General features: G+C 44.6%; 1 protein-coding gene across 2 annotated transcripts in view; it reads left to right on the top strand.

Moving 5' to 3' along the window:
- Positions 1-18,795: 18,795 nt before the first annotated feature.
- The window catches only part of LOC122400119 (transcription factor SOX-2), a 172,213-nt gene continuing 166,285 nt past the window's right edge, over positions 18,796-24,723 (top strand). The window contains exons 1-2 of one of the 2 annotated variants that reach the window (XM_043401376.1): positions 18,796-21,351; positions 23,435-24,461. In XM_043401376.1, the coding sequence (XP_043257311.1) occupies positions 19,970-21,351; positions 23,435-23,444 (1,392 nt within the window). In that variant the 5' untranslated portion in view covers positions 18,796-19,969 and the 3' untranslated portion in view covers positions 23,445-24,461. Of the gene's footprint in view, positions 21,352-23,434; positions 24,462-24,723 lie in introns of those variants that run through there. The other variant, XM_043401375.1, reaches the window with a different exon arrangement.

Below are 24,723 nucleotides of genomic sequence, written 5' to 3'. Positions count from 1 at the left end.
CAACAAAATTAGAAGCAATGCAATCCAATATAATATAAACGACTGGGCTAAAAAATTACTCTAGCTGAATGACTGAGGAAATATACGATTCAAATCTACCACAAAGATCCCAATGGCCTGTTCCCCAAGCAACACTCATAATTATTATATCGATGAGGCAGTATGGAGAAGCATCTGTGTGCTAAAAACAGAACTAAAGTACGATCTAGGGATACAAAAAAAAAAGACTTTTACCCCTATCTCTCAACCGATACACGAACCAAAGAAGAGCGTTATTTTCATAAGTAAACGAAACCTGACAAGAGACTAGCAAAAGTTAAACGATCATGAATACGTATTCCCATTGAAAAGATTTCGGTCACTCCGTCTCCTCGAACTCGATTTCGAAGGTCGTGTTTATAAACCCTGTGCAAAAACCGTGCACTCGGTCACAGTCTGCCGTCCACGACTACAACGAGGGATTACCGATTCGATCGCGAATCACCTGCCGGGCCCGGCGCATGAAAAATTCAGTGTCTCCGCTATTCGAAAGTTCGGTTTGCAGCTCGCGTTTAAAAAATCCAGATCACAATGCCGTTGACCAGTGTCATTCAGGGGCTTGACCTTATCAACGGGCCAATAGTGCCCCCAACCCCTCTGTATCCACGCCGTGTCTATTCTCACGCGCTATGACACCGAACAATAATGGCGGTGTCCGCCTTATACGCACGATTTCTCCTAGGTCACAACAGCAGCCGATCTCCGAACAAACGAGACACCGTCGTCTCGGATTTAATCCTCGTTTACTTGCAAGGACTTCAACCCCGCGTCCTCCTACCCCCCCCCTCCTTGATCGTCTTCTGGCCCGCGAGTATATATGTTATGTACATATATTCCCTAGGCCAGGGTAGACGGAGCCCCTTCGTATTTACCTGTCACCTCGATGATGATTCTGACGAGGGTATCTACCCCTCGGCGTGTACCCTTCGTCCTTGACGCGATTCGAGCGGCGAGTCGTACATCAGGAGGTCCTGGCTCCTCGGTGAATCGTGCCAAACTCGTCCACGGATACGCGCGCGTTTCGTATCCTGCGCAGCAATTTATTCCGTATTCAAAATTAGGCAGCCGAGTAACCATCCGCCGGCTTAGACGGCTACTTTGCACCTTGATTTCGTTTCCTCGCGCATTCTATACGCGAGCTGCAAACGTTCTAAACGAGATCCTAACGCTAACGGAAGTGGAAAGATTTTTATTACTTTTTATTACGAGGAATTTCGCAAGTCCCTTTGTTATTCTCTCGAGAAGCCATTCATTTCTCAACAGTATCGATTCGAAAACTCAAACGAGACATAAGAGTTCCTTTTCTCCCAGGGGGGAAGCGTGATGATTTCTAAGAGAGGCAGCTCTTACATAAGCACCAATTGACGATAAAAGGATTATACAATCGTCGATGTCTCAGTTATCAGCGATAAGGGTTACATTTTTTGTCTTCATTTTCTCATAAAAATTTACAATCTGCCTACGAGCAATAAGTACATTCTTAACTGGTGATTGATAATAACACATTGGTTATTATTTGAGTCTATTTAAGTGAATCTGTCAAAGTCATTCAAACACTCGTCTAACAAGTTTGTCACTAGTTCATGACAGCTGAGTCTGTATATTTACAGCCAAAATTAGCTATTACAGACTTCACTGTTGGAATTCTCTTTTCTTCTAATTTCCTCCGTAACGACTTATCGAGCGTTTACTATTGTTATTAAAACTCTAAATCTTTCTAATATTTCTTTATTGAAATTTGAAGCTGAACCCCAGATTGGGTTTAGTATACATTTATAGAATAACAGTTTGCTTCCTGTCAAGAGCTTCAACTTTCTGTCGCAAAAGCAAATGTTAAATAAAAGTTCGAACGATAAATTCCGGTTGGGCGCAGAAATCGAGATCCATCGGGAAGGATTCCCATCGAGCGCGAAAGGAACGGAGCCCGGACCGTAAGTAATTATTTATCATCGATCTCGGCCCGGTGTGCTCATTAGCGCGCGTCTCGCTAAATTATTTCCTCTCCCCCGCCCTCGTAAGTCCGCCGCTGGTTGGCTGCCGGTGCCGCCGCTGGCGGCGGTGGCTCAGGAATCGTCACATTTTTCACGAAGATTAATCGAGTCGACAAACGGGTTCGATCGGTGAGTAATCAATCGAGACGTGGCGGCGCGCGAAATAAATCGGCCCCGTCGATTCCTCTCGCGGCGATTTGCATATCCAGGAACGTGTCGCGTAGTGGCGAGGCCTCCGTTGTTGCCGGCCGGGGTCCGTTGTCGTCCACGGTCCTCGATTGTCATGAAAATTCACCGCTGGAAAACGTGTCCAATGACGCGGCCTCGAGGACAAGGGCGCACACGGGTCCAGAAATGGGTTAGACGGGGGGCTCGAAATTGGCATAAATGAGATTGATACGACTTTAAGTTACTCGACGAGAGAGACGTTGTAACTCGAGAATCCTGTCTCCGTCTTTCCGTCACTCGTCACGCCAGTTTGTACACAGACAGGAGAGCGTTTGGCAAGGTACGCCCATGTCGTTGACCGACGCGATGCTCACCTTCCATTGTGACACGACGTGGAACGTGTTTTGCGGATAATAACGCTGGAACGAGGCCTCGTTTGCTTCGCGATCGAATTTTTGGGAACGGCTGCTGGCGACGCATAGAAACGGAACCACGACGGATCGTCGTCGCGGCCAGAAACACTTCCGATCGTTTGACTGTTGTCGTTTGGCTTCCAGTCGAGGGGAGAGGTTCCCAAAGTATATGTCATTGTCGAAGGATAACCTGTCTCTGTTGGATTTTATCGAACACTGGGGCTCCGTAATATTCGAAGGCTTAGAATGTTAAAAAGAATCTAATAATACTTGGTTATGAGATCAAATTCAATGTGTTTACAGTGAAGTTACCCAACACTCAAATGCAAATTAAATATCTTTATCCGACCGTAAATCGTGTAACAGTATTCTTCCCCGAGGGTGCACGAGTGTGGCTGACGTTGGAAACTTGCTATTTATTAAATGTAATACGAACACTTCGAAAGATAATCTGAGTATGAGTGTACAAAAATTATGTCTTGATGTGTCCCGAAACAACTTGATACACTGTCACGATCGAGCATCTGTGAGATGGATTAGACAGACGTATTCCGAAATTCTATTAGAAATAAAATATAATTGAAATAATCACTTTTGGATCAATCACTTTTGTATTGAATTCAACCTATCGTGACAGAAAGATTAGTTCCAGGTAATCAGTTCCATGTAAAAACGTAGGAAGAAGTATGGAAAACCAAAAGACGACCGATGGATCATTAACTGTGATCAAAATGTAAAACATTGACCATTGGAGTACATATATTTATGTGGACGAAGACATTTCTGGTACAATTTTATTTCTATATTAATTGATTATCGCTAGACTTTAAAACTCCGTTTATTTTCTTTATTATAAGTTTATATATCATCTATATTTTCATCCTATATGTATAAATAAGTACATTATACCTTTCGTTTGCTAATATCCTTGTATATGCAGGGTGTTCGGCCACCCCTGGGAAAAATTTTAATGGGAGATTCTAGAGAAATCGTACGCACTTTCGAAAAACAATTCGAGTATGTGCTGTTTGTCGGCGAAATTAAAAAATTTCAAATCGTCCCAAAAAAATTATTTTTAGTTGCAGGGGCCAATTACAATCATTTTCGGTCAATAGGTATACCCCCGAAATCCTATCCGCTTTCGAGAAAAAAATTCATTACCGAAAATATAATCTGTGGCTAGAAATGCTACCCCGAAATTTCATGCTTTTCTTTAAAATATCATAACTCCTGAACGGATTGGACGATTTTAATTTTTAAAAACACAAACGACGCGTATTTTGGTGAAGAATATGTAGAAATTCCAAAAATATTCGAAAACTTATTCCTTAACTTCGTAAAATGAGAAAAACCCCATCAAAATGGTCCAATATTCAAACAGCCATAACTCGTACAATAGTGTATATGTTACAATGAAATTTTTTTCTGAGGTAGAGCTCATGGGTACCTACAAAAAGGTATTAGGCAACTTTTCTATAGGGCGTCAATCAAAGTTATTAAAAATCAAAAACGAATTTTTAAGAAAAATCGACAGTGCCTACATTTTTCGACGAAAAAAAAAATTTCAAATCGTTTAAAAAAAATTATTTTCGGTTGTGGGGATCAATTATAATAATTTTTGGTGAATACACATACCCCCGAAATCCTACGTATTTTCGAGAAAAAAATTCTTTACCGAAAATATACCGTGTGACCGGAAATGTTTCTATAACTTTTTAACGAAGCCTCAATCAACAAATTAGTATCCTCGATTTTCGTCTTATTTTGGCCTCTAGAATCTCCCATTAAAATTTTTCCCAGGGCTGGCCGAACACTTTTTATACTTAAATAATATCGTGCATGGTAAATTGAATTATTGGGACTAACTAGACAATAATAAATGAAGTTTACGTGATCGTACTACTTTCGAAAGTTGCTTCTGAGAGTCCAAAACACAAAAGAACATTATTGATTTCTTATTGCAAATGCAAATGCAGAGAAATTGATTTTAATCCGATATTTTTGTAATTGAAGACCCCAAAAACCTCAATATGTATCATTATGCAATCGTTAATGTTTCTCTAGTATTATTAATTTTGGCCACGGTTTCGGACGTTTTAGCGCACTGTGCGACGGGGCGAGGTTTCCCAGGAAACGGTCCTGCACGGGCGTGCGTCGGGGCCCGGTCCCAGAGGCGCTAAAGACGCTACCCAGAAGGGTGACAGCGCGGAATCTGGGAGCGGGGAATGTAGAACAAGTAATAAAATAATTTTAACGACCCGCTTGAATTATGCCCGCGGTACAAATAATAATATCTGCTCGGCACGCATCCCCGCAATAAATATCGAACCGGGGGGGCCGCCCCCTTTGCCCTCCGGTGGCCGGTTTCCATCCACCGCTCACGGAACCCTCGTCTTCACGGTCTACCTCGAAGGCGAGCCTTAACTATGTGGAGCAAACCTATGGGGCCCGGTTGTATCGAAGGGGAAGCTTGCGAAATACGGGGCCTGACCCCCGCCAGTGGCGCTCAACCTCCTCCTGAATCTGTCGGAGGAACGTGGGAATTACAAACGGGACGCGTAGCTGGAGAAAATTGTTTGCCACGCGATGAAAGTTCCTCGTAGCGTCTTTCTTCGTTGATCGACGTTTCGCAAGCCGCGATATACCGTGGAAAAATTGTACGTCTAATTATAGTGGTTGGTACTCGGTCTATGGTGAAGTGCTTGCACACCCCACGGTTATTTTCTATGAGTTTGGAGCATTTGTTAGGCAACATTCGGGGCGCGGAACGAATCTCTCGAAATCGTATGCACCGGGGACGGATCGTGTTCTGGGAGTCGTCGATGACAGGTCACGGATTAAGTGTAACATTGAACGCGGGAACAAGGGACTGCGATTTTCCATACGTGTGGGGAGTTGCGTGGACCTAAATGGAAAATTGACCTGCGTCGAATCGTGGGGATGCGTTCTTTTATATTCCGAGTCAGGTGACCCTTAGATTGGTTTCGAAGGAACGTCATTTTTTATTATTATTTATTTAACGATCTTACAGTGTTAGAATAGCGGAACGTAAATATTGAAAACATTACATTTTGTAGAAGCAAGATAAAAGGATATATTATAATCTAATACCAATTTTTTCTATGTATTTTTTACGTAAGATGTATAAAAACAGGGTGCTGGTATAGCATAGAATAGTTAAAATAGTAGACAGTCTCATGGAGAAAGGAAGCTTGAAATTTGGTAGGGAAGTAAGAGGTTGCAAGAAAGATTTAGAATACTGATTACACAGAAATAGATTACACAAATAGATAGAAAACTTTGAGGCATGAAAAATTGATATCTATTATTATATTCGGTTAATTAGAACGTTAAAATGGAGGACCAATATAGTTGAATTTACAGGAACAATAAAAATACCGAAGGTCCGTTACGATATTATGTCATAAACGTATAAAAGGCTTAGATATATTACCACTGAGGTTATAAAAGTTATTAAGTGTGTAATCCTGGTACTTCATAAAATTTCTCGGAATTTTTCAGCAGTCTCGTAGAGGCATGCATTTTGTTAATTATGAAAAGATGTATCATTTTCATTTAAAAAGTTTACAAATGTCAGATCCTTTAAATCATTCAAACACTCTATCTTATTTTTATTTGTTTCTGACTGTGCTTACAGCCATTTTAGAAATGACATTTTTATATTAATTTCAACAGTTTAAATTGGACAACTTTATTCGAAGTCCTGATTTTTTTCAATTTACGGAACAATAAAATATTAATTCTGGTCAAAATGGTTTCAGGGTCTGTCGTTCGAGGGTTAATTTACTATACAGTAATATTGTAATTATTACAGGAAATTGGAGCTGAAAAATGCTGCAATAGTAAAGGTTCCTGCAATGATCAATCTTATGTTTAACAACCATCCGTTCATCCTTATTATTTACAGAGTTACAAATTAGATAACATTAACAGTTTTTTCGATGGTAAAATATAAAAAGAGTCAATGCTGTTTTCGTAATAATTCCAGAAAAATCACATTCTAGCACACCACATCGTGACATCCTTTATTGCATCCTTCACTCCTTCAATATTTGATCTCGAAAACGTCGATCAAGGACAATATTTGATAGTCGTGACGTATAATTTAGTTACAGAAGTACAAGGAAAACCATTTAAAACTTCCATACGTCTTTCGATACCACCTATTTCGTAGCTCTCGTCTTATCCAGTAATAATAAAAATTATAATGATCCAATAATCGTATCAAGACGCGTTCGAGCGTCGGTTAGGAAGGGACGCTCGAAGAGATTTCGACAGGAAAAATCTTGGAAATTTTCCCCGCTACGGGCACCGTAATTGACTTAATTACAACGTCAGCATCCTTCAAAACGGTTACCCACGAAATATCCCCGGGTACCGGCCGTGGGTTCGCTCGGCTCGAGATTGCGCCGGGGCTCGCGTCGATGAATGATCGTTAAATTGGCCGACGACACGTTGAAGCGGCTGGTGATTTCAATCTCGGCGAGGCATAAATTTCGAACGTGTTCGCGAAAGAAGAGAAGAAAATCGACGGAAAGAATGCAACGTGGCAGGAGAGATTACGTCGTCAGAAACGGCGCGATGCGCGCGGTGCGTGTATGCGAGCCGATGACAGCGCAATGAGATTCTGATTTGCGCGGGCCTCTCGCATAATCGTAGGAGAAAACGGGTTGCGCTCGCTCGGGGCCAGTTGCACGCGCGTCGTTTAGCAATCAGGGAGAATGATGCAGCCAGAACCGGAGGCGAGCCAATCGGATTCCCGCGCAATTTATTTGTACACCTGTGCATGCGAGTCCCTTTTTAGTCCCGCGGGACTGATCCGGGATACCTTGCGTGCCGAGAACCGCCTCTCGTCGCGAGTTTATGCGCGACAAAGCGACGGGAGAAATCGTCGACGATTATAATTAGCGACCGACGTGAATAATCGTGCTAATTGGACGGCCGGAGCCCCGAAAACGCGTCCACGAACGAAAATGTACAACTTTTAATTTGCGTTCGGTTATTCGTAATTAAACTGTAATTTTCTATACGAGTCGAGTTATTTATTAGTGTAATTAAAATAAATACTTTGGAATTACTTTAGAACAGTCTTTATGCACAGGCGCGGAAAAGCTCAAAATTATGGAACTTCGTTTTTTACATTTTTCGGAGCTGTTTACCTTTAACGGTATAATAGAAACTTTTTCACTCGTTTTTGTTTTTATAGCGATAAAAGTATTCTTTTTGTAGCTTTCGAAGACCAACGATGAGGTGTTTAGAAATAAATTTTAAAATAATTTACTATTTCTCGAATGAAAAATATTTAGAAAAATCTATAAAAATAACACAAACGTATATGAGAGTCTTTTAGATCCTTATAATTTCATAGTACTATGACATTTGTAGGATAAAAGTTTTCAGGGAATTTAAGGAAGCATCTTGTTTTATAATTATAGTTTTTTTAGCCCAATCACTTCAAAACGATGTAAATGAATAATATGGAAATAAGTCATACTTCAGAATACAGCAATACACAGTATTACAATATTTATGAATTTAGAAATAACTTGTCAAGAGAGTAGTTTAATTAAAAAATAAAGATAACAAATATAAACATTGTTACTATAATTTTCTTAATTCTGAGAAGAATTGATTATTTTCATTTAAGGATTTTACAAATGTCAGGTCCTTGAAATCTTCCAAATACTCTAAATTATTTTTATTTGCTTCTGACTGAGTGGAGCCATTTAATCACTGTATTTCAAAAATGGAGGGTGTAAAAAAGTACTATCTGCTTTGTTTCAATAACGAAAAAATTACAAAAGCTACATTTTGAGATCATTGAAGGTACAAAACAAAAATCAACGAACGATTGGAATTTGACAGTAAAACAGTATAAAAACAGTAAAAACATTAACACTTGCGTGTGTCGTATCCCATATAAATTGTTTCAAAGGGGACACCATAAACGTAACCGAATAAAGACATCGAAGGATCAAGAATTTTTTAATATTCTCGATTCTTCCCAAGAGGAAGTTCTCTCGCGCGAAGCGTACATAGGTTTCGTTTCTCGACACCTGGCTGATAAGTTGTCTCGCGGCGATAATTACCGATAATTGCGCGTAATCGGCGCAATTAGACCCGCGGACGCGGAACGGATAATTATAACGAAACGTTCTTCGTTCGTCATTCTCGCCGGCGTAAATCATTAGACGGGGCTCGTTAAGTTTCTCCGCGTAACGCGGATCCGTTTCCAAAGCTTGTTTACACGTTTGTCCGTTGAAAAAGCTGGCCTAATTATCCTGTTTCTCGATGTTTCGTCGCTGCCGCGGGGTTTAAGGCGGTTTAACCGGGACAATAAACGCGTCCGCGGTTGCGCTTCCTGGTGGAAAACCCACCCCCTTAATGGCGCGGCACGCATTCACGGTGCCGGAGGAGCAGCTTTACGACTGTCGAATTTTTATAACGACGCTCTCCCCAACTTCGGGTTCGTTCTTTTGGGACAGGTAGCGCGCGATGTCAGGTAAGAGTGACCCAAATTTACGACACTGGAAAACGGACGAAACCAACCCTTCCGCGAACGAGCGTCGTGCTCGATCCCGTGGTATATGACTTACGGTTATTCCCTTGCGCTATCCACGGTCAGGTGCACGTTTCGTCGCAAGAAAAATAACCATAAACTCCGGTTGTAGAAAATCCACGTTGTCTTTGATGACGGAATCGATGACTCACGCTGAGAATCCCGGTCATAAAATACCCTCGACGCAAATTGCTCCAGCGTAATACAGACCTGACGCGTGCTCAGTTTCTTCGGGCCTAATACTCCGTGCCATAAACGACCAGTATGGCAGAATAACAATTTTGTTATATATAGGGTGCGGTCAGCAGTCGTAATATAACCGAATAGGTGATCCGGCCAAAGGGAAAAATGTTTCTATAAATAGGAATTCCGTGTTTCGAGGGATACTAAGTTTTCTTCGTTCGACGGATAACGATTAACTACGTTTATTCGAGCTTTTATTTGACGAACAGTTTATGTTAGAACAAGATTTTCTGTATTTTTATTCGAAATTTATTTGGACTAGATATATTTGACCGGCAAAAATAGATCCAGCGTACGTCGTTTGAAAGTTAATATGTCCTGTGCAACTTACTTATTTGTTCAGAAATCGTTTATTTAACGCGACTCTTTTCCAATAATACCTAGTTCATGCAATTGATTATTTAAGAATTTGGTGTAAGATCCAACGAATCCAGTTATGCATTGTGCATAGTGTGCAAACAGTTTAATAGAATCATTAGCTCGGTCTGTGATTAAGAATTGTCGGAGTCAAGCAAGACTTATACAGGGACGTGTCTAAATATTTTGGTTCCCGGAAGAATAATACACAATGCAGCGCCCTTTGCTTTGTAGTGCACTACCCCTTTCATTCGATCAATTGTCATATATAAATGAATAAAAGTTTGATTGTTATTTTTAAAGAGTCAAACACTATCGATAGTATACGACTATTTTACATTGTCGCAAGAAAATTTTGATCCTCAACTTCTTTAGAAAGAAATCGAAGAACAAAATACCATTTTTTAATTTTACGAGCACCCTGTCGACGTCCTCCCCTCTGCCTTCTCACGGTTATATTCAACCATCGAAGCAGATATCACACCGTGTATATTTAATAGACTAATACGTTGTTCGAGTGTTTTGAGGGGTCAGGTGCCCCGCGAAATAGACTTTAGTCGCGTCATAGGAGAAATTTCGGAATTGTAGGAGGCGTCGTAAGCAATGGGTAGAAATTTCAACCCCAATAGCTATTCGGCCATGGTCGGGCCAGCGAGATTATTTGGATCCCGAAGAATGACAACAATCGAGCTTTGTAATCGGTCCTCGAAACGATAGAGACTTTGTTGGCCACCCTTCCGGCAGTGCTACCACCGCCACCACCCCCTTGATTTCCACCCCATTTCTCTCGCTCTACCCCCGCTCCCTTTCTCCGAACTCCCACACACAGGTCCGCCTTTCTCTTATTATTCCAGCACCAAGAGGAGGTATCACCTGTTGGCAATTTCAAGCCCGCGAATTCCTTCGGTCTCCGCGGCCGTTGTTTTCTTTTTTTTTTTCTCTCTCTCTTGTCCCCGTCGTCTTTCCTCCTGCCGTCCCCGTTGCTTCAACCTTCTTCCATCAGCCAGCTTGTTCTTTTTCTTCTTGGTACGATGGAAGTTCGACCATGGTCGTGCAAAGAGGTCGACCGCCTTCGCATAAACGCGGTTAATGGGACGGAGATAATGGTGAACGACAATGGCGTACGCAACGCCATCGCGGTTTCTCTTTCGATACGCGAGATTTTTCCTTGCTCGAGGTCAAGGATGGGCAAAATTTTATTTAAATAACAAACGACTAAAATAACGCCAACGTATAACAGTTACATTATAGTATTTACTTGTGAAATATTTTATTCTGCAATTAAAATTTGTATTTTTGTGTTAATTAGTAATGGATAAATAGCTTATCTTTTATTCGAAATTTTTATCTGGATTGGAATTTTGTCTTCTTTGTTCCAAATAAGTACAAGTTTCTTGTGTTCTATCTGGTATACGTTGTAGTATATGTGAACTTAAAAATTATTTTTAAATAAAAGGTAATGAAATGAGACAAAATCAATTTCGTTTAAAAATCAGGACGTTTCTATTTTTCTACCACGAACCGTAGCATTGGTTACATGTTATATTCGATCTTATTTAATTATTTCGTAGATAGTGACTGCAGGATGCTCTGCGTCAGGGATCGTCTGCAGCAGCAATCAACGCGTTAAACGGAAAACGATAACGGTAAGACGGTGTTATTTAACAGAATAGAATGGGTCCTCAAGTTGTAAAGGGCTTCCGGTCGTGTCGACGAGCTCTGGAATCCGTCTAAAGTTTCATAACGGATCGCGATTCCGCGAGACACGCGTAGAAATCGTGGATGCACCTTGGTCCGTTCCGTTGGTGGGCCTGGCTACCTGCGAAATCCAATTATGCACGCGTAATAACGGCACAATGACGCGTACGTAACTATCAAAAGGAGGTATGTGTCCCGGAGGGAGAAGGACGGCGACAAAAAGAGAGGGAAAACCGAGGGAAAGAAGCATTCAAGTCGCGCGTACGCGATACCTACGTGCGCGGCAGGTACGTATCTGCTTAAACGAAAGCTCGACGGTCACAAAAGCGGCGTGCCATCGAGTATCGCAAACATTGATTTGAATCACAAAGACCGCCCGCGGTACGTATCATTGTCGAGGCCCAACTTATTGTACAGTTTCTCCTTGTCCTGCCTCGTTGCTCTCGAATCCGTCTCGACTTCTCGTACCTTTTTTTTTTCGGTAACGACCAATCAATCCACTTATACCGCGCGGTTTATACGCGCCACTTGTGGCGTTTCAGGCCGCAAACGCGTACGTACGTCCTGACACACGACTCCACCCCGACATCCGGTGATGATTCTTGAAACGAACGGATGATTCGTAAGTTCTATGGTTTCCTTTTTTATTAAGCATTTGCTTTGCAATGGTGGAAAGGATTAGTTCTTAGATTTGTAATTTGCATTCTTTGGGGGAGGAGAAAATAATTTTACAAGCCTTTATGCTGGGTTTGTAAATAAGCCCAAGGCTATTAGAGAGTCGATTGATTGAATTCTCTGCACGTAGTATGGATCGTCAGTACATTTTACATTTAGGATTTTTAATAATTTCAATGCGAGCAGTGGTAATGATTAGTCCTGACTCTGTTGAGAGTAACGATGAAATCCCTCTTTAGACTTTTATTTTTACGAGAATACCAGGCGGATAATCATTGTAAAAGAATCAAGTTCGATAGTTCTATCCACCTTGTGGGCCAGTAAAGCGTGAAAACATTTCAAAAATGGTGTCGACGAAGATTTGTGAAGATCGAAATTTCGTCAGTTTAAGAATTATTTCCGTTCTCGCCGTTTCTTTTCTACGTTTTCCCTACCTTCCTAATTGGAATCAACGAAGGCAAACAAGACGGTATGTTTTCGATCGCAAGACACGGAAAAACATAGAGACGCAACGGCGACGCGTGGCTCGTGTGCATCTAGCGTTTAATCATTCTCGTTCATCGAGGCGACACCATTTTGTCCCGTGATCGACGTCCGCCGTTGTGACGCGATAATTTTCGCGAAATTTGCGTAGAAGCCAAACGCTTCATTGTTGCTATTAATTATGGATTGTCTTCCGGCGAAACGAGATTGTCCGTGGGCCATTCGAATCATGGGATTTTGGACAAACGCTGCGCCCAACGCGATTTTTCTTTTAAATTACCGATGTTTTGGGGAGACTCTCTTTCAGGGTGGAAGATAGGTAATTCTTCTCTGCTTTACTGATTGTGATATCTAGAAACTTCATATGACAACGTACGATTCTAGACACTTCTATTGAACGAGAAGGTTACGATTGCAGTTAATGAATTAAGCATTAGCGCCGATGATAATATCATACTACAGCAATAACGTATCAATGAGACGAAATTCCCATTAGAAACGTCAAAAGAATTAAACTTATTTTTATTGGTTTTTCTGGAATTTTGTGTCCTTGGAAATATATCTTGTCAATTTTATATTCAATACTTCACAAGGACTGGATAGCTACTACTTTGAAAACTTTAAAGGAAATCGAGTTTGTTTTTTATTTATGATGAACTATGATGACACGATGTAAACTATAGTATGACAAGTACAAACTTAGAATATCTGAGAAATATTAAGTATAAGTTATCCATAGGAATTGAGCACAAAAACTAGTTGCATTAATAATCGAGAAACTAAAAAATCGTCAAATTGTAAGATTGGAGATTGAAACCAATTATGTTTACGTCTTTTGAAAGTTTAACTGTGTATTCTTAAAGTTGTAATTTGAAATTTGTAGAAATAACAAAGTTATAAAATATTTCTAAGATTAATCGACAACATGTTTTTTTCAAACCCATGAATCAGTCGACCTGAAATTTGAAGGATATATACAAAAGATGTTAAAAGTGAAATACTTCTAAAAAGTCTCACCATTTTGTTATATTATAATTTCTATTTTTTATTTTGGTAATTACACTCATACACTTTCATAATTTATTTATTTTATTGATTTTCTATGTGCTGACGATCAAAATATTGTTGCTCGAATAATTGAAATATTTATTACATTGCATTTAAACGTTAGTTTTTGCTCCAAATCTCCGTGTACGTATTAAAAAGCACGTTTTTTTAAATCTTGCAAATTATTTCGCTGGTTCTGGTGGTTTCACAGAGTGACATCTAAACGGTACCAAAGAAGAAGCCAAATAATTTATCGTTTCCCAAAACGAGCATCGTTTTCGAGGCGAAGAAACATTTTCGCGGGTCGAAGGCGAGGAAAACGGGGCTCATTGGGCAGTTAATTAGTCGTAGCAGCCCGAACCTAACAGGTTGCACGGTTCGTAGCGCGCAGGTATTTTCGCACTGGTTTATTATTTGCTGGCTCGTTGCGGAAGCAGGTACTGCCTCGCGCTCAAGAGGCCCGATGGCGATCGATCCCCAAACAAAAGCGCCGCTTACGGCCGCTGGCGGACGTACCTAGGTACCTGTGACGCGGCGCGCGGCCGACCAACACAATTAGCAATAAATTTTAGCAGGTTCGTTAAGCAGGTGTCAATATTCGGCCAACTCGGACGAGTCATTCGTCGGTCGTTCCTGGCCGCGGCGACGCACTAGCGTCATTCTTGCGGTTTTCATTACGCTGACTCGTCGCGACCCGTCACAATGCTCCTCTGATTACCCTTTCCCGTTTTGATTTATTGCCCGTTCGGGCTCGCTGGAAGTCTCCCGATAGCCGCCACGAGGAGTTTTCGCCGCTCGCGAGATGGAAACGCACCGCGTCCATCGGGCCAGAGCGCAGATAACGAGCGCGTCAACTCTCTCACGATTAGAAGATCGATCGATCGCTCGGATTGAGTCATCCGATGGGACCTTGCACCTCTTCCTTATCGATCCCGATAATCTTATCGAGACGGCCTTGCAGGCTTATCGAACCAGCCGCCGCATTCTCGGCCGTGCATAATTGCAACTTCCACCTATATCGTATTCTTCGATTCGCAACAGCGAATCTTTCGCAAACTTGGGTAAATTTTATTCGTTAAGATAAAAATTTTTCCTACGTAAAATTAAAACGCATTAATGGATTTTTGTGTTCGTTATTCGTAAATAAAATTTTCCCAACTTTAATCGACGGGTCTTTCCAAGTTGCAATAAACTTCGTTCAAGTGTTAACGAGTCTATTATTTTTACAATTTCTTAAACTTTAACACTTTTGCCCTTTAGGAATTTGTTTAATAGTGATTAGTAACTTTATGACAATTTTGCGGCACCGCTTCTGAAAATCAAAAGATTTCTTTTTCATTATTAATTCATTTCGTTAATTTAGTTTCCATTGCCACGGATAAAATTTGAAGCGAGTTATGAGCGGAGTGCAAAAGATTAACTTTCTAAGAATATAGTTCTAAAACATTAGATAGGGCCTACACACGATACAAGAAGCCGTAAATCAATCACTTTTTTTTCTTTTAGAAATCGTAACTTGTATGACCCCTACGTAAAAATTGAATTTCTATATTCAACTACAGAACTCGAGACTTAAATTTTGTATTCAGACTTTCCTTTTATGTTATCTTTAAATTAAATCTGAAGAATGTAATTCATTTCCTCGATTGAAATTTGAGTTGTCAATCACTGATGTGTAAACAAAAATATAATCTGTTGGAATGGTGATCGATTAAAACAGAATCGGATAAGAGGTACTACACTATATCGAGTTACATCTTGTACTGTTGTTTCTTCTTATAGTAAGACCTGTTACGTATTCGCTAATTTATTTAATATCTGTATTACACAAAGTTTGTAGCAATAAAGCATATGAAACAGATAAGAAGCATCTGATTCGCAGTTTCTAAATCTAATTTCGAGAACCACGCAAAACAATACCAAAACTAACAGTAATATAATGAAAGCGTGTAAATATTTTAGCGTCATAAACTGGAAATTTTACTTTTAACGTTGTTTTTGCCGAATACGAATAGATAGGATTATTCGCCCAAAGAAAGATGTTTTTGAAACAGCTCATCGAGACCTGTAATTCAAGGGATGATTCATTAGAAAGTAGGTTTCACTTTTGGTTCTCTCCTTCAAGTTCGTTCTAATATTTGACGAAGAAAAGTAAAATTAACATTTAGTAGAAGATTATTTTTCCTAAAGTAACAAAACTCATGTTGAATAGCCACTAAGAATTTATTATATATCCAAAATATTTTACATGCAGTATGTCGTGTTTCTTAGTCTGACATACTGACATATTGTATTTGTTTAATAAGTATTTTGATTTTCTATGTGTTAAATATGTAAACCGTACGTAACAAGAGGAAACAAATATTAAACGAAGAATAAAAGAAATATATCTAAAGAAGAATAGACACTTACGAAGTGAAAGTTTCACGGAACACGGAAGTAAATATATAAAAGAAACCCGTTCGGTAATATCATGGTAGGTACCAATAACTAAAATCGAACAATTTTTATAAATAATGTCATCGGTATATAAAATTAAAGAAAACAGTGAGAAGTACGGAGAACGGAAAAATTAAGTGCAATTTTAATGGCGAACAGTCGCTTTTCAATGCAACGTGTTTACCTGGCGGGTACCTGCGAAAACGAATCGCAACTGCGATTAAAAAGCCGCGTTTCAATTTACGTTTAAACTTCTTCCGCGACGTCGGTGCGCCCCGCGTAGAATTCCGTACCGAAGAAAAGCCCGTTCTCAAGAAGGGTGGCTCCGCGAGGAGAGAAAAAAAAGGAGAAAAAAAAAAATGAGAAAAGAGCGACTCCCATTCGGAAGTGAACGGCGCTGAACGGCTCGAATAGGATTCCAACCCGGCCGCCGTTACTTTCATTGTCGCTGACGCACGAGGCACGCCGGGGTTGCGCTACGATTATCTATGACGCGTTCTTCCATTATGCGTCCCGGCTCTTTCTCTCGCCGCGCCGATTCTAACTCCCTCCTCGTCTGTCCGTGAGCCGCGGCAACAGGTCCTACGCAGGAACCCGCTTAAACGGAGTCGCATCGGCCGATGGTGGTTCTTTCAGGAACGGCTGGTGAGCCTCTTTGTGGATTTCACGAACGAGAGACGCGGAGGAGAGGACCGAAGGAACGGGGAGAATGAATGGAGAGGAAAAAAGGAGAGAGAGAGGAAACGAGACAAGGAGGAAAATGGGTCAAGTCGACCGGATATAATGGGAGATTTGAATACGACGAACGCGCGACACGAGCTCTCCCGCAACCCTGGCAAATTAACTCGGTAGTTTGCTCCGCGCGGCGGCGAAAAATGCCTCTGACGCGAGCAATCGGTAGGACGATGGGCCAATCTATGCGTTTTCAAACCCACCGGACGAATAACGGCGCGTCGCGAAAGAGACGATCCAAACGCGAATCGGGGTAATCGTTTCGCTAGCAAAGGATGCTAATCCGGAGACTCCGTTACAAAGGAAAAGAATTTCGTCGGACGGATTGGCCTTGAAACGTAAACTCCGTGTCGAGACTATTTTGGAACAGACCTTTTCAACGTCTGTTCGAGCGTGATCGATAGACGTCTATACATCTTCGGATTATGCTCTCGACGCAAGTAACGGTTATCAACGCTTGCAATAGATACGTATATGACTCTAACTAGGCACTAATTTAGTAAGGTGGGAATAGGACCAAATCATCTACCACTTGACAAAAATATCAACGTATAGATTTTATAAACGTATAAACTTCATTACGACCAAACAATAATAATAAAACGTTTGTATGCGCATGGGTGCATGTCAGTGCAAGCGATGACATTGTTATCTATAGTGTAAAGAGCCTCAGCCTCGAGAGTCGAGCACCGTAAACTCAAGTTCATTTATATTTGTCAACCTGAAAGGTTAAAACCAAATAGAACAATCGATCGAAGAACCAAGATAGAGAATTTTTATTTTCACCGATCGAATTAATCGCAGTCGTATCGAAGTTCTCCCGAACGGTCATAAAAATAGCAATCTAGAAAGAAAGCTCGACGCACGGGAGAAAGGCGATAAGATATAAATAGTTGCGCAATTAGAATTCACTTGCGCGCTCCGGAGGCGAAGCATCGAGTGGCATTGTTTGTTCGACGAACAGTTCCCCGGCGTATCCGATCGCAAACATTTGCAACGCCATTTACCCTTTACCGCGTTTCGTTTAAACGCCCCTAATTCGCTGAGACGATCGATGGTCGCGGGACCGATCTCGCCTACCTTCCCCCCCGTGACACACCGAGCGCGAAGGTGATCGAGATCGTCAACCCCCGCGTCGCGAGACAATCTCGAAAAATCCCCTCCCGCCGTGGCACGTTGGTCCGCGAAATTCGAAGGTCACTGGACCCGCGCGAAAGGCGGAATCTCTCGCGACACGAACAGGAGAGGGACGCTGGTACAGAAGGGGCGAGGGGGTGGGTTGAGGATAGAAAAGGAAAGAGGCGAGAGCGCGTGGAGCGCGGAGAAAACGACGCGATGCGACTACGGGGAAGACAATTCGCGGAGGAGCCTAGAGTTCGTGGTTCGCGAAACGTTGCGGGGGTCGAGGGGCGGGCGAGTGTGTGTCGGGATAGAAGAACGCGTGGACGAAACACTGGCGACCTGGCGCAGCATCGGCTGGAGAGGAACGCGTGGACACACAAGGCGGAGAGGCGAACCCGTGACAGAGAGAGACGGTAGGTTGGGAACGTATGGGTAAGAGAGACGAGAGTAACCAACTGTCGGGGAGGGGGTGAAAGCGTCGCCGCGAGAGGTCGTCGGGGTTGTTGGGATGACGTCACGGCGTAATGGCGCCGCCTTCGGTGGCAGTGAGAGTCGCGCGATTGGTCGAGAGAAATGATGGCAGGCTCGCGTGCCAATCGATTGCCGTCGGTAGGCTCGGGTCTGGTCCGTCGGCCTGTTGGGTATGGTTGCTGGTTTCGAGAATGGTAGGGTAAGCGGGCAGGGTGGGGCGACGAGCGCGGAGCGAGTGAAACAGAGAGAGGGGGACAGCCGCCTCGGCAGGAAGTGAGCCCCGAGAGTGGGACCCCAAGGCGAAATCCACAAATGCTCAGACGGTTCCGTTCTTCGGTGGAGAGTGGAGGTCGCTGCTACTTGTTCCACTTCTTGTCCTTCGTATTCGTCGACGTTCGTGCACGTTCGCCGGCGTATCGACGGCCGCTACGAGAGCACTGGGCGAATGAAAGGACGCGCGCATGTCACGCGCAACGGTACACAATAGCAGCAACACGCGTTCACCATCGCGCGGAACGAGGAATAATCGTGGACAGAGTGGTGACGACGGGATCATCTCGACGCGTATTGGGATCGTACGGTCCGCCGGTGTCGGAGCAGTGATATATAGAAACGCGGTGTGCACGGAGCTTTTCCACGGTCCCGAGGGAAAAATTCCGAGGATCGTATCCGAGGATCGTCGCGATCCGATTCGTCGAGCGTATCGCGAGCCCGCAGCCAGTCACGAGCGAGCCATCGAGTTTCGAAAGAGAGACGGTGCAAGAGAGGGAGACGGTGAGGACACGCAGCGCGCTTACAGGGGAAGAAAGTGACAGTGCGTCAGTTCTCGGTCGGACTCTGCCGTGGAATCGCGGACCGTTGTCGAGAAGTTGTCGCGAGAACCGTGTTGATATGAGAAGTAGCCGAGTGTGTACTGTGACCAGAGAACCGGAGCCACGGTGACTTTTCGTGATACATACCAAACATCGAGAAACTTGCCTCGTACCCTCTTACGTAGGACAGAATTCTCGGAATCTGGCGGCAGTAATGCGTCGTGGATTCTACGAGTCGTACAGTGCGCGGTGATCGTGTGCTCGATTGACTGTCGTTGATAGATTTATTCGGTGTACGTCGTACGGTGACGGCCGGTCGTGCAAGGATTTATACCGGTGACTCTTATTTTTGTTTTCGAGACAAAAGGGAGATAGGAAGGACGTACTCTATATTATACAGAGAGTGAAACAGTGCGTCAGTGGTGTGTCGCTGAAATTCCAACAAGTGGTGCGGACTCGGAGAAAAAAGGAAAATCGAGCTGGCTTCCATGTCACAGGCTCGTAGAGACTCGAGCGAACTCGTGGTCGCGTAGTGTTCGCCGGTTCATCGCAAACGCGGTGGAGCACCGGGTTAGGTCTATCAAGACTCGACCGGAGGAACGGTTCGACCGTTCCACAATCTCGGCGTTTCGTCGAATTTCTTGACGTCGAGAGGTACCAGGAAAGGGCGGCAAGCTGTACGGGCACAGGGAGGAAGACATGCTCACGATGGAGACGGACATGAAGGGTGGCAGTCTGCACGGTCAGATGCCACCGCACCCACATCAGGGTGTATCGCCGATGGGCCATCATACGGGGGTCTCGCCTTATGGTAGCCTCGGCTCGATAGTGCACAGTCCAGCGCTGTCTGGTAGTCCGCCGAGCACCGGCGGCCTGGGCCTCGGTCTCCAGCACCATCACCAGACGCCCCAGCATCACTACGCGTCGATGCAGGCAGCGCAACAGCAGCAACAACAACAGCAGCAACAGCAGCAAAGCATGCATTCTTTGGCGCAGCAGGCGGCCAGCCAACAACAGCAGCAGCACCATCCTCACCAGCAGCAGCAGCAACAGCCGCAACCGCAGCAGCACCATCAACCGCCCAATAACAACAACAACACCAGCAAGAACAACAACATCGACCGCGTGAAGAGGCCGATGAACGCGTTCATGGTGTGGTCGCGCGGTCAACGGCGCAAGATGGCGCAGGAGAACCCGAAGATGCACAACTCGGAGATCTCGAAACGGTTGGGCGCCGAGTGGAAGCTGCTCAGCGAGACCGAGAAACGTCCGTTCATCGACGAGGCGAAACGATTGCGCGCCGTGCACATGAAGGAGCACCCCGACTACAAGTACAGGCCGCGACGCAAGACCAAAACGCTGCTCAAGAAGGACAAGTTCCCGCTGGGCGGAGGTGTAACGGGAGTAGGCGGGATGCTGGGGGTCGATCAACGGCAAGTCGGCGCTACCGGTGGCCCGCAACAGGCGCAATTGTCGCGCGACGTTTACCAGATGCCCAACGGTTATATGCCCAACGGTTACATGATGCACGACCCGACGGCCGCGTACCAGCAGCACGTCGCTTACGGCGGTCACATGGGCGGCGCGGCGGCGGCGGCGGCAGCAGCCTCGGCCGCCGGTTACCCAAGGTACGACATGGGTCACCACATGGGCGGTGGCAGTCCCAGTCCCATCAACAGCTACATGAACGGTTACGGTGGCTACGGGAGCACCACCGTGCCCGGCGGTTCGCCGTCGCCCTATCACCAAGCCCAGCCCGGCTCTCAGATGTCGAGTCACAGTCCCAGCGGTAGCAGCATAAAATCGGAGCCAACGAGTCCGGCGAGCGGCGGCATTCACACGCCGACGCCCACAGGAGCGTCGTCGACGTCCGGGGCCGGTGGCCAGGTCGTGAAACGGGAATACATGGGCCAGCAGCAGACGCAGCAGTCCCAGGGCGACCTCAGACAGATGATCTCGATGTATTTGCCGCAGGGCGTCGAGCAGGGGGTCGTGCAACACGGTGCCGGTGTCTACTCGCCGGGACCCTCGCCGGATCCGCTCGCGCAGCATCACTCCGCCATTCCGCCTCTCACTCATATGTAAGCCGATTTCACTTGCATACTACTTATTTGACTACCCAGACCTTCGAGGGCTCGCTCAGACTACCGTAGAAATTGAAATAACGCTTTCTATCGAGTTTCAACCGGAAGATCGATAGTCTGAGCGACGCTTCGATTGGCGTTCCCCCCCGAATCCTTTACTTTTGAGGGTAGGATAAACCTCGGTTACGCGAGCGATCGTTTAAGAGCTGCATCATCCGTCCTCGTATCGCGTGATTTTTTAAATCTTTGTATAGTAATCGTTATAGTTGGCTGTTTTCGAGTCGAGTAGCCGGTTTATCCTTCTCGTTTGAGGCGTTCGAGTTGGACGTATTTCCAATTTTCTAACGAAACGTTTCAACTCGAGCGTCGAGCACGCATCGACGCGAACGACTCCGAGATCACCGGTTCCCCGATCCTCGAAGTCGTTCGCCTCGTGCACTCTGAAACTCTTCGCGCTTTCTAATCGCGCGCACCCGCGCGTTTGCTTGCTACTAACACCATCGCGACGACATTTCCACTTCTGGACCCTACGATTAATCCCGAGTACGTGACAATTAGCACCGACATCCGAACACCCTAGTCCCTTGCAAGTAGATTTCATCATCGTTAAGTAACGAGATATACATAACGCGTAGTTACCCTTGTCCGAGGAGTCGATCGAGCAAAACGCATAAGCCAGTTAGTCCCCGTGGAAGCGGCGCTAGTCCGTTGATCCATCCTTAATCTCCATCGATCGCCAGAAAGCTCAGACCTCCGTGGAGAAACTTCTAGAGCCTCTGTCCTCGATCGTCGCGCTCAATCTTGCCCGGGAACAATTAACATTTTGAACGAACTCGTTTCGCGAGAAAGGGCGTCGCCGTTCTTCGCGTATTCGCTGTCACGGTTAGGTTGGAAGACTCGAGATCGACGCGCTTGATAAACGACTGAAAAATCTCGCCGCGGCGAGATTAATTCGTCGAGGGAACGCGATCGGGTCGCGCGCGAACGATATTTAGGAAGATTTACGAGGAACGTTCTTCGACGATGGTCGACCGACGCGGTAGGCAAACAGAGAAACTACGTTCGACGTGGTGTGAGCGGCACGACGCCGAAGCGACAGCTTTGTTTGCTCCTCGTGCTGCGTGTAACTCCATTTTCTCTTTCCTCGTCGTTCCTCGGTTCTCGTCTTGAGACGGTTCCTCGAACAGCGAGGAAAGATTTCTCGGTCTGTCGAAACGTCTTTTTGCATCCGTACTTTTCTATTCTCGTTCGTCGGTTTCTAATTGCTTTCCGCGCGATTTGTTCTCAGGGTCCAGAACGTAGGGAATTTCGAGCGGTTTACGCTCAACGTTTGTTTCGTTCGGCCGCGAATACGTGGTGTCCCGCAATGAATACGAAAAATTGCATCGATAACGCGGTTTACTTTTTGAGAAGATTACCAAGTTGTTACTTTGAAATATTATGTTTAAATATAATAGACGCGTGTAACCGAATTCGTTGAATCGAGTTTCGATAAATCGCACCGCGTGACCCGAACCACGATAGTGACAAGATTGATTCTTTTCGAAACGATTTTATACACTTTTTTCAATTTACTTTTGTGTACAGAAATTCAGAACTCTTCTAGATCGTATCGTCCATTGCGGGACACCTTGTATTCGCTTTCCCTTCGGTCGCTCGGCGACAAACGTTGAGTCTAAACGTCGAGTCTATAGGTTGAGTCAAGAGAAAACCTCGTCGGCCATTTTTCGTTGCCTCCGCGCTCGATCATCGGGATATCGTCGATCTCCTCGTAGTTTTTCCGTGATTCTTCGAGTTTCTAACCCGTGGTTGCATCCGATTTCTCGAAAAACGTACGCTCGCGAACGTTCGCGTCAGGACGGAGGACCTTGGTCGTCGTCGACGATGGAATACTTCTCGAAGGATCGATCGATCGATCCCAGGAGGGGGAACGGGTGAAACGAAATCTCGGGCCTCCGCGAAGCTTTCTTCTGACTCATCCTATCCGACGCCTCAAAAGATATAAAAAAAAAAGTACAAATAAAAAAAAAAATAATTGCATCCACCCTCGAAACCTAACGCAAAAACCATAACCTCGTAGGATAGCTTAGAGTGACAAGCTTGGACGGACGGCTGTACGCGTGGGAGAGGACTCCCTTGTAAGAAAAATGACGGAGAAAGGGAGAACGAACGCGAAACGATTGCGAAATCGAGCGAACTCGGAGGCGTGGGGGCCGAAGGTGAGATCGCAAACGATTTCTCGCAACCTCGGGAGAAAATTTCACCGACCGAAGAAGAGAGGAAATTAATCGAGATCGAAAGAAAACGAGAACGGTCTTGGACACGGCGCGGATCCAACGTCGAGGACTCGGACGCCATTTTGCGTACGCGTCTAGAGAGCAGCGACGGGTTCCGTGGAAACGATTTGGACGATCAGGTACACCGATGGAAGAAAGGAAAAAAAAAAAAAAAAAAATACAAGCGACACGCGCGAAATTGTGTATATAATACCGTCTAACCGCAGCAAACGATTCCCGGAGAAATGTGTCATCCGCGACCGGGCGTGCAAGACCTTCCGGTTGTTCCCGAAGCTTGCGACGAATCGACGCTCCTGCAGCCCCCACGTTCTTCGACCCTCGTTTCGTTGGAGAGCGTTCCTTTTCCGTCGACGCGACGACGCGGGTGAGAAACGGGTGCGAATGGAGATGCGTTTTCGCGAAACACGAGAGAAAGAGTCGGTGAGCGAGTGAATGAGTGAGTGCATGAGTGAGTGAGAGAGATGATCGCTAGTCGACGACACGCGTCTTCGTTTTGTTCCCCTCCTTGCCGAGGAGCTCTCGTTGCGTCGCGTAAGAAACTCGCGGCGATCGACGAAAGGGATCGATCGATCGAGCGTGCGAACGTCAACGGATCCGTCTCGACGCGAGTATCGCGACCCGCGCGCGAAAATAGAGAAAAGAAGACGAGAACACCGCGAAACGATAAAACCTTACTGTGATAAACGAACGCTGCACGACGTAGCACGCGTGCAAGAAAGAAATATCCAGGGTATACCCGTGAGGGATGTAAAAGGGGATGATAGAGAGAAGAGAGAGAGAGAAGGGGTCGGCAGTAAGTGCGTGAGAATAGAGAAGAAAAATTGGAACGGGAAACGGAAGAGGTGTATAGAAGTGATTCGAGTAGTAACGCCAGGACTAGATGTGTCGCGGTTTCGCGTAACTGTGTATATATATATATATATATATTTATATACATGTTATGCATACGTATGAAGTATTATATATACATATATACAGAGAAACGTACAAGAGAGACACGTGTATTATATTTTCCGCGTTAGCAATATTTCTTTTTTCTCTCTACCGGTTACAAACGACGTCTCGTTCGACG

This window comes from Colletes gigas, unplaced genomic scaffold, assembly GCF_013123115.1.
Source record: "Colletes gigas isolate AHSC1104 unplaced genomic scaffold, ASM1312311v1 Colletes_gigas_Sc00016, whole genome shotgun sequence".
Taxonomy (NCBI): Eukaryota; Metazoa; Arthropoda; class Insecta; order Hymenoptera; family Colletidae; genus Colletes; species Colletes gigas.
The sequence above is the reverse complement of the archived record's forward strand: the minus strand, read 5'-3'. Positions and strand labels throughout refer to the sequence as shown.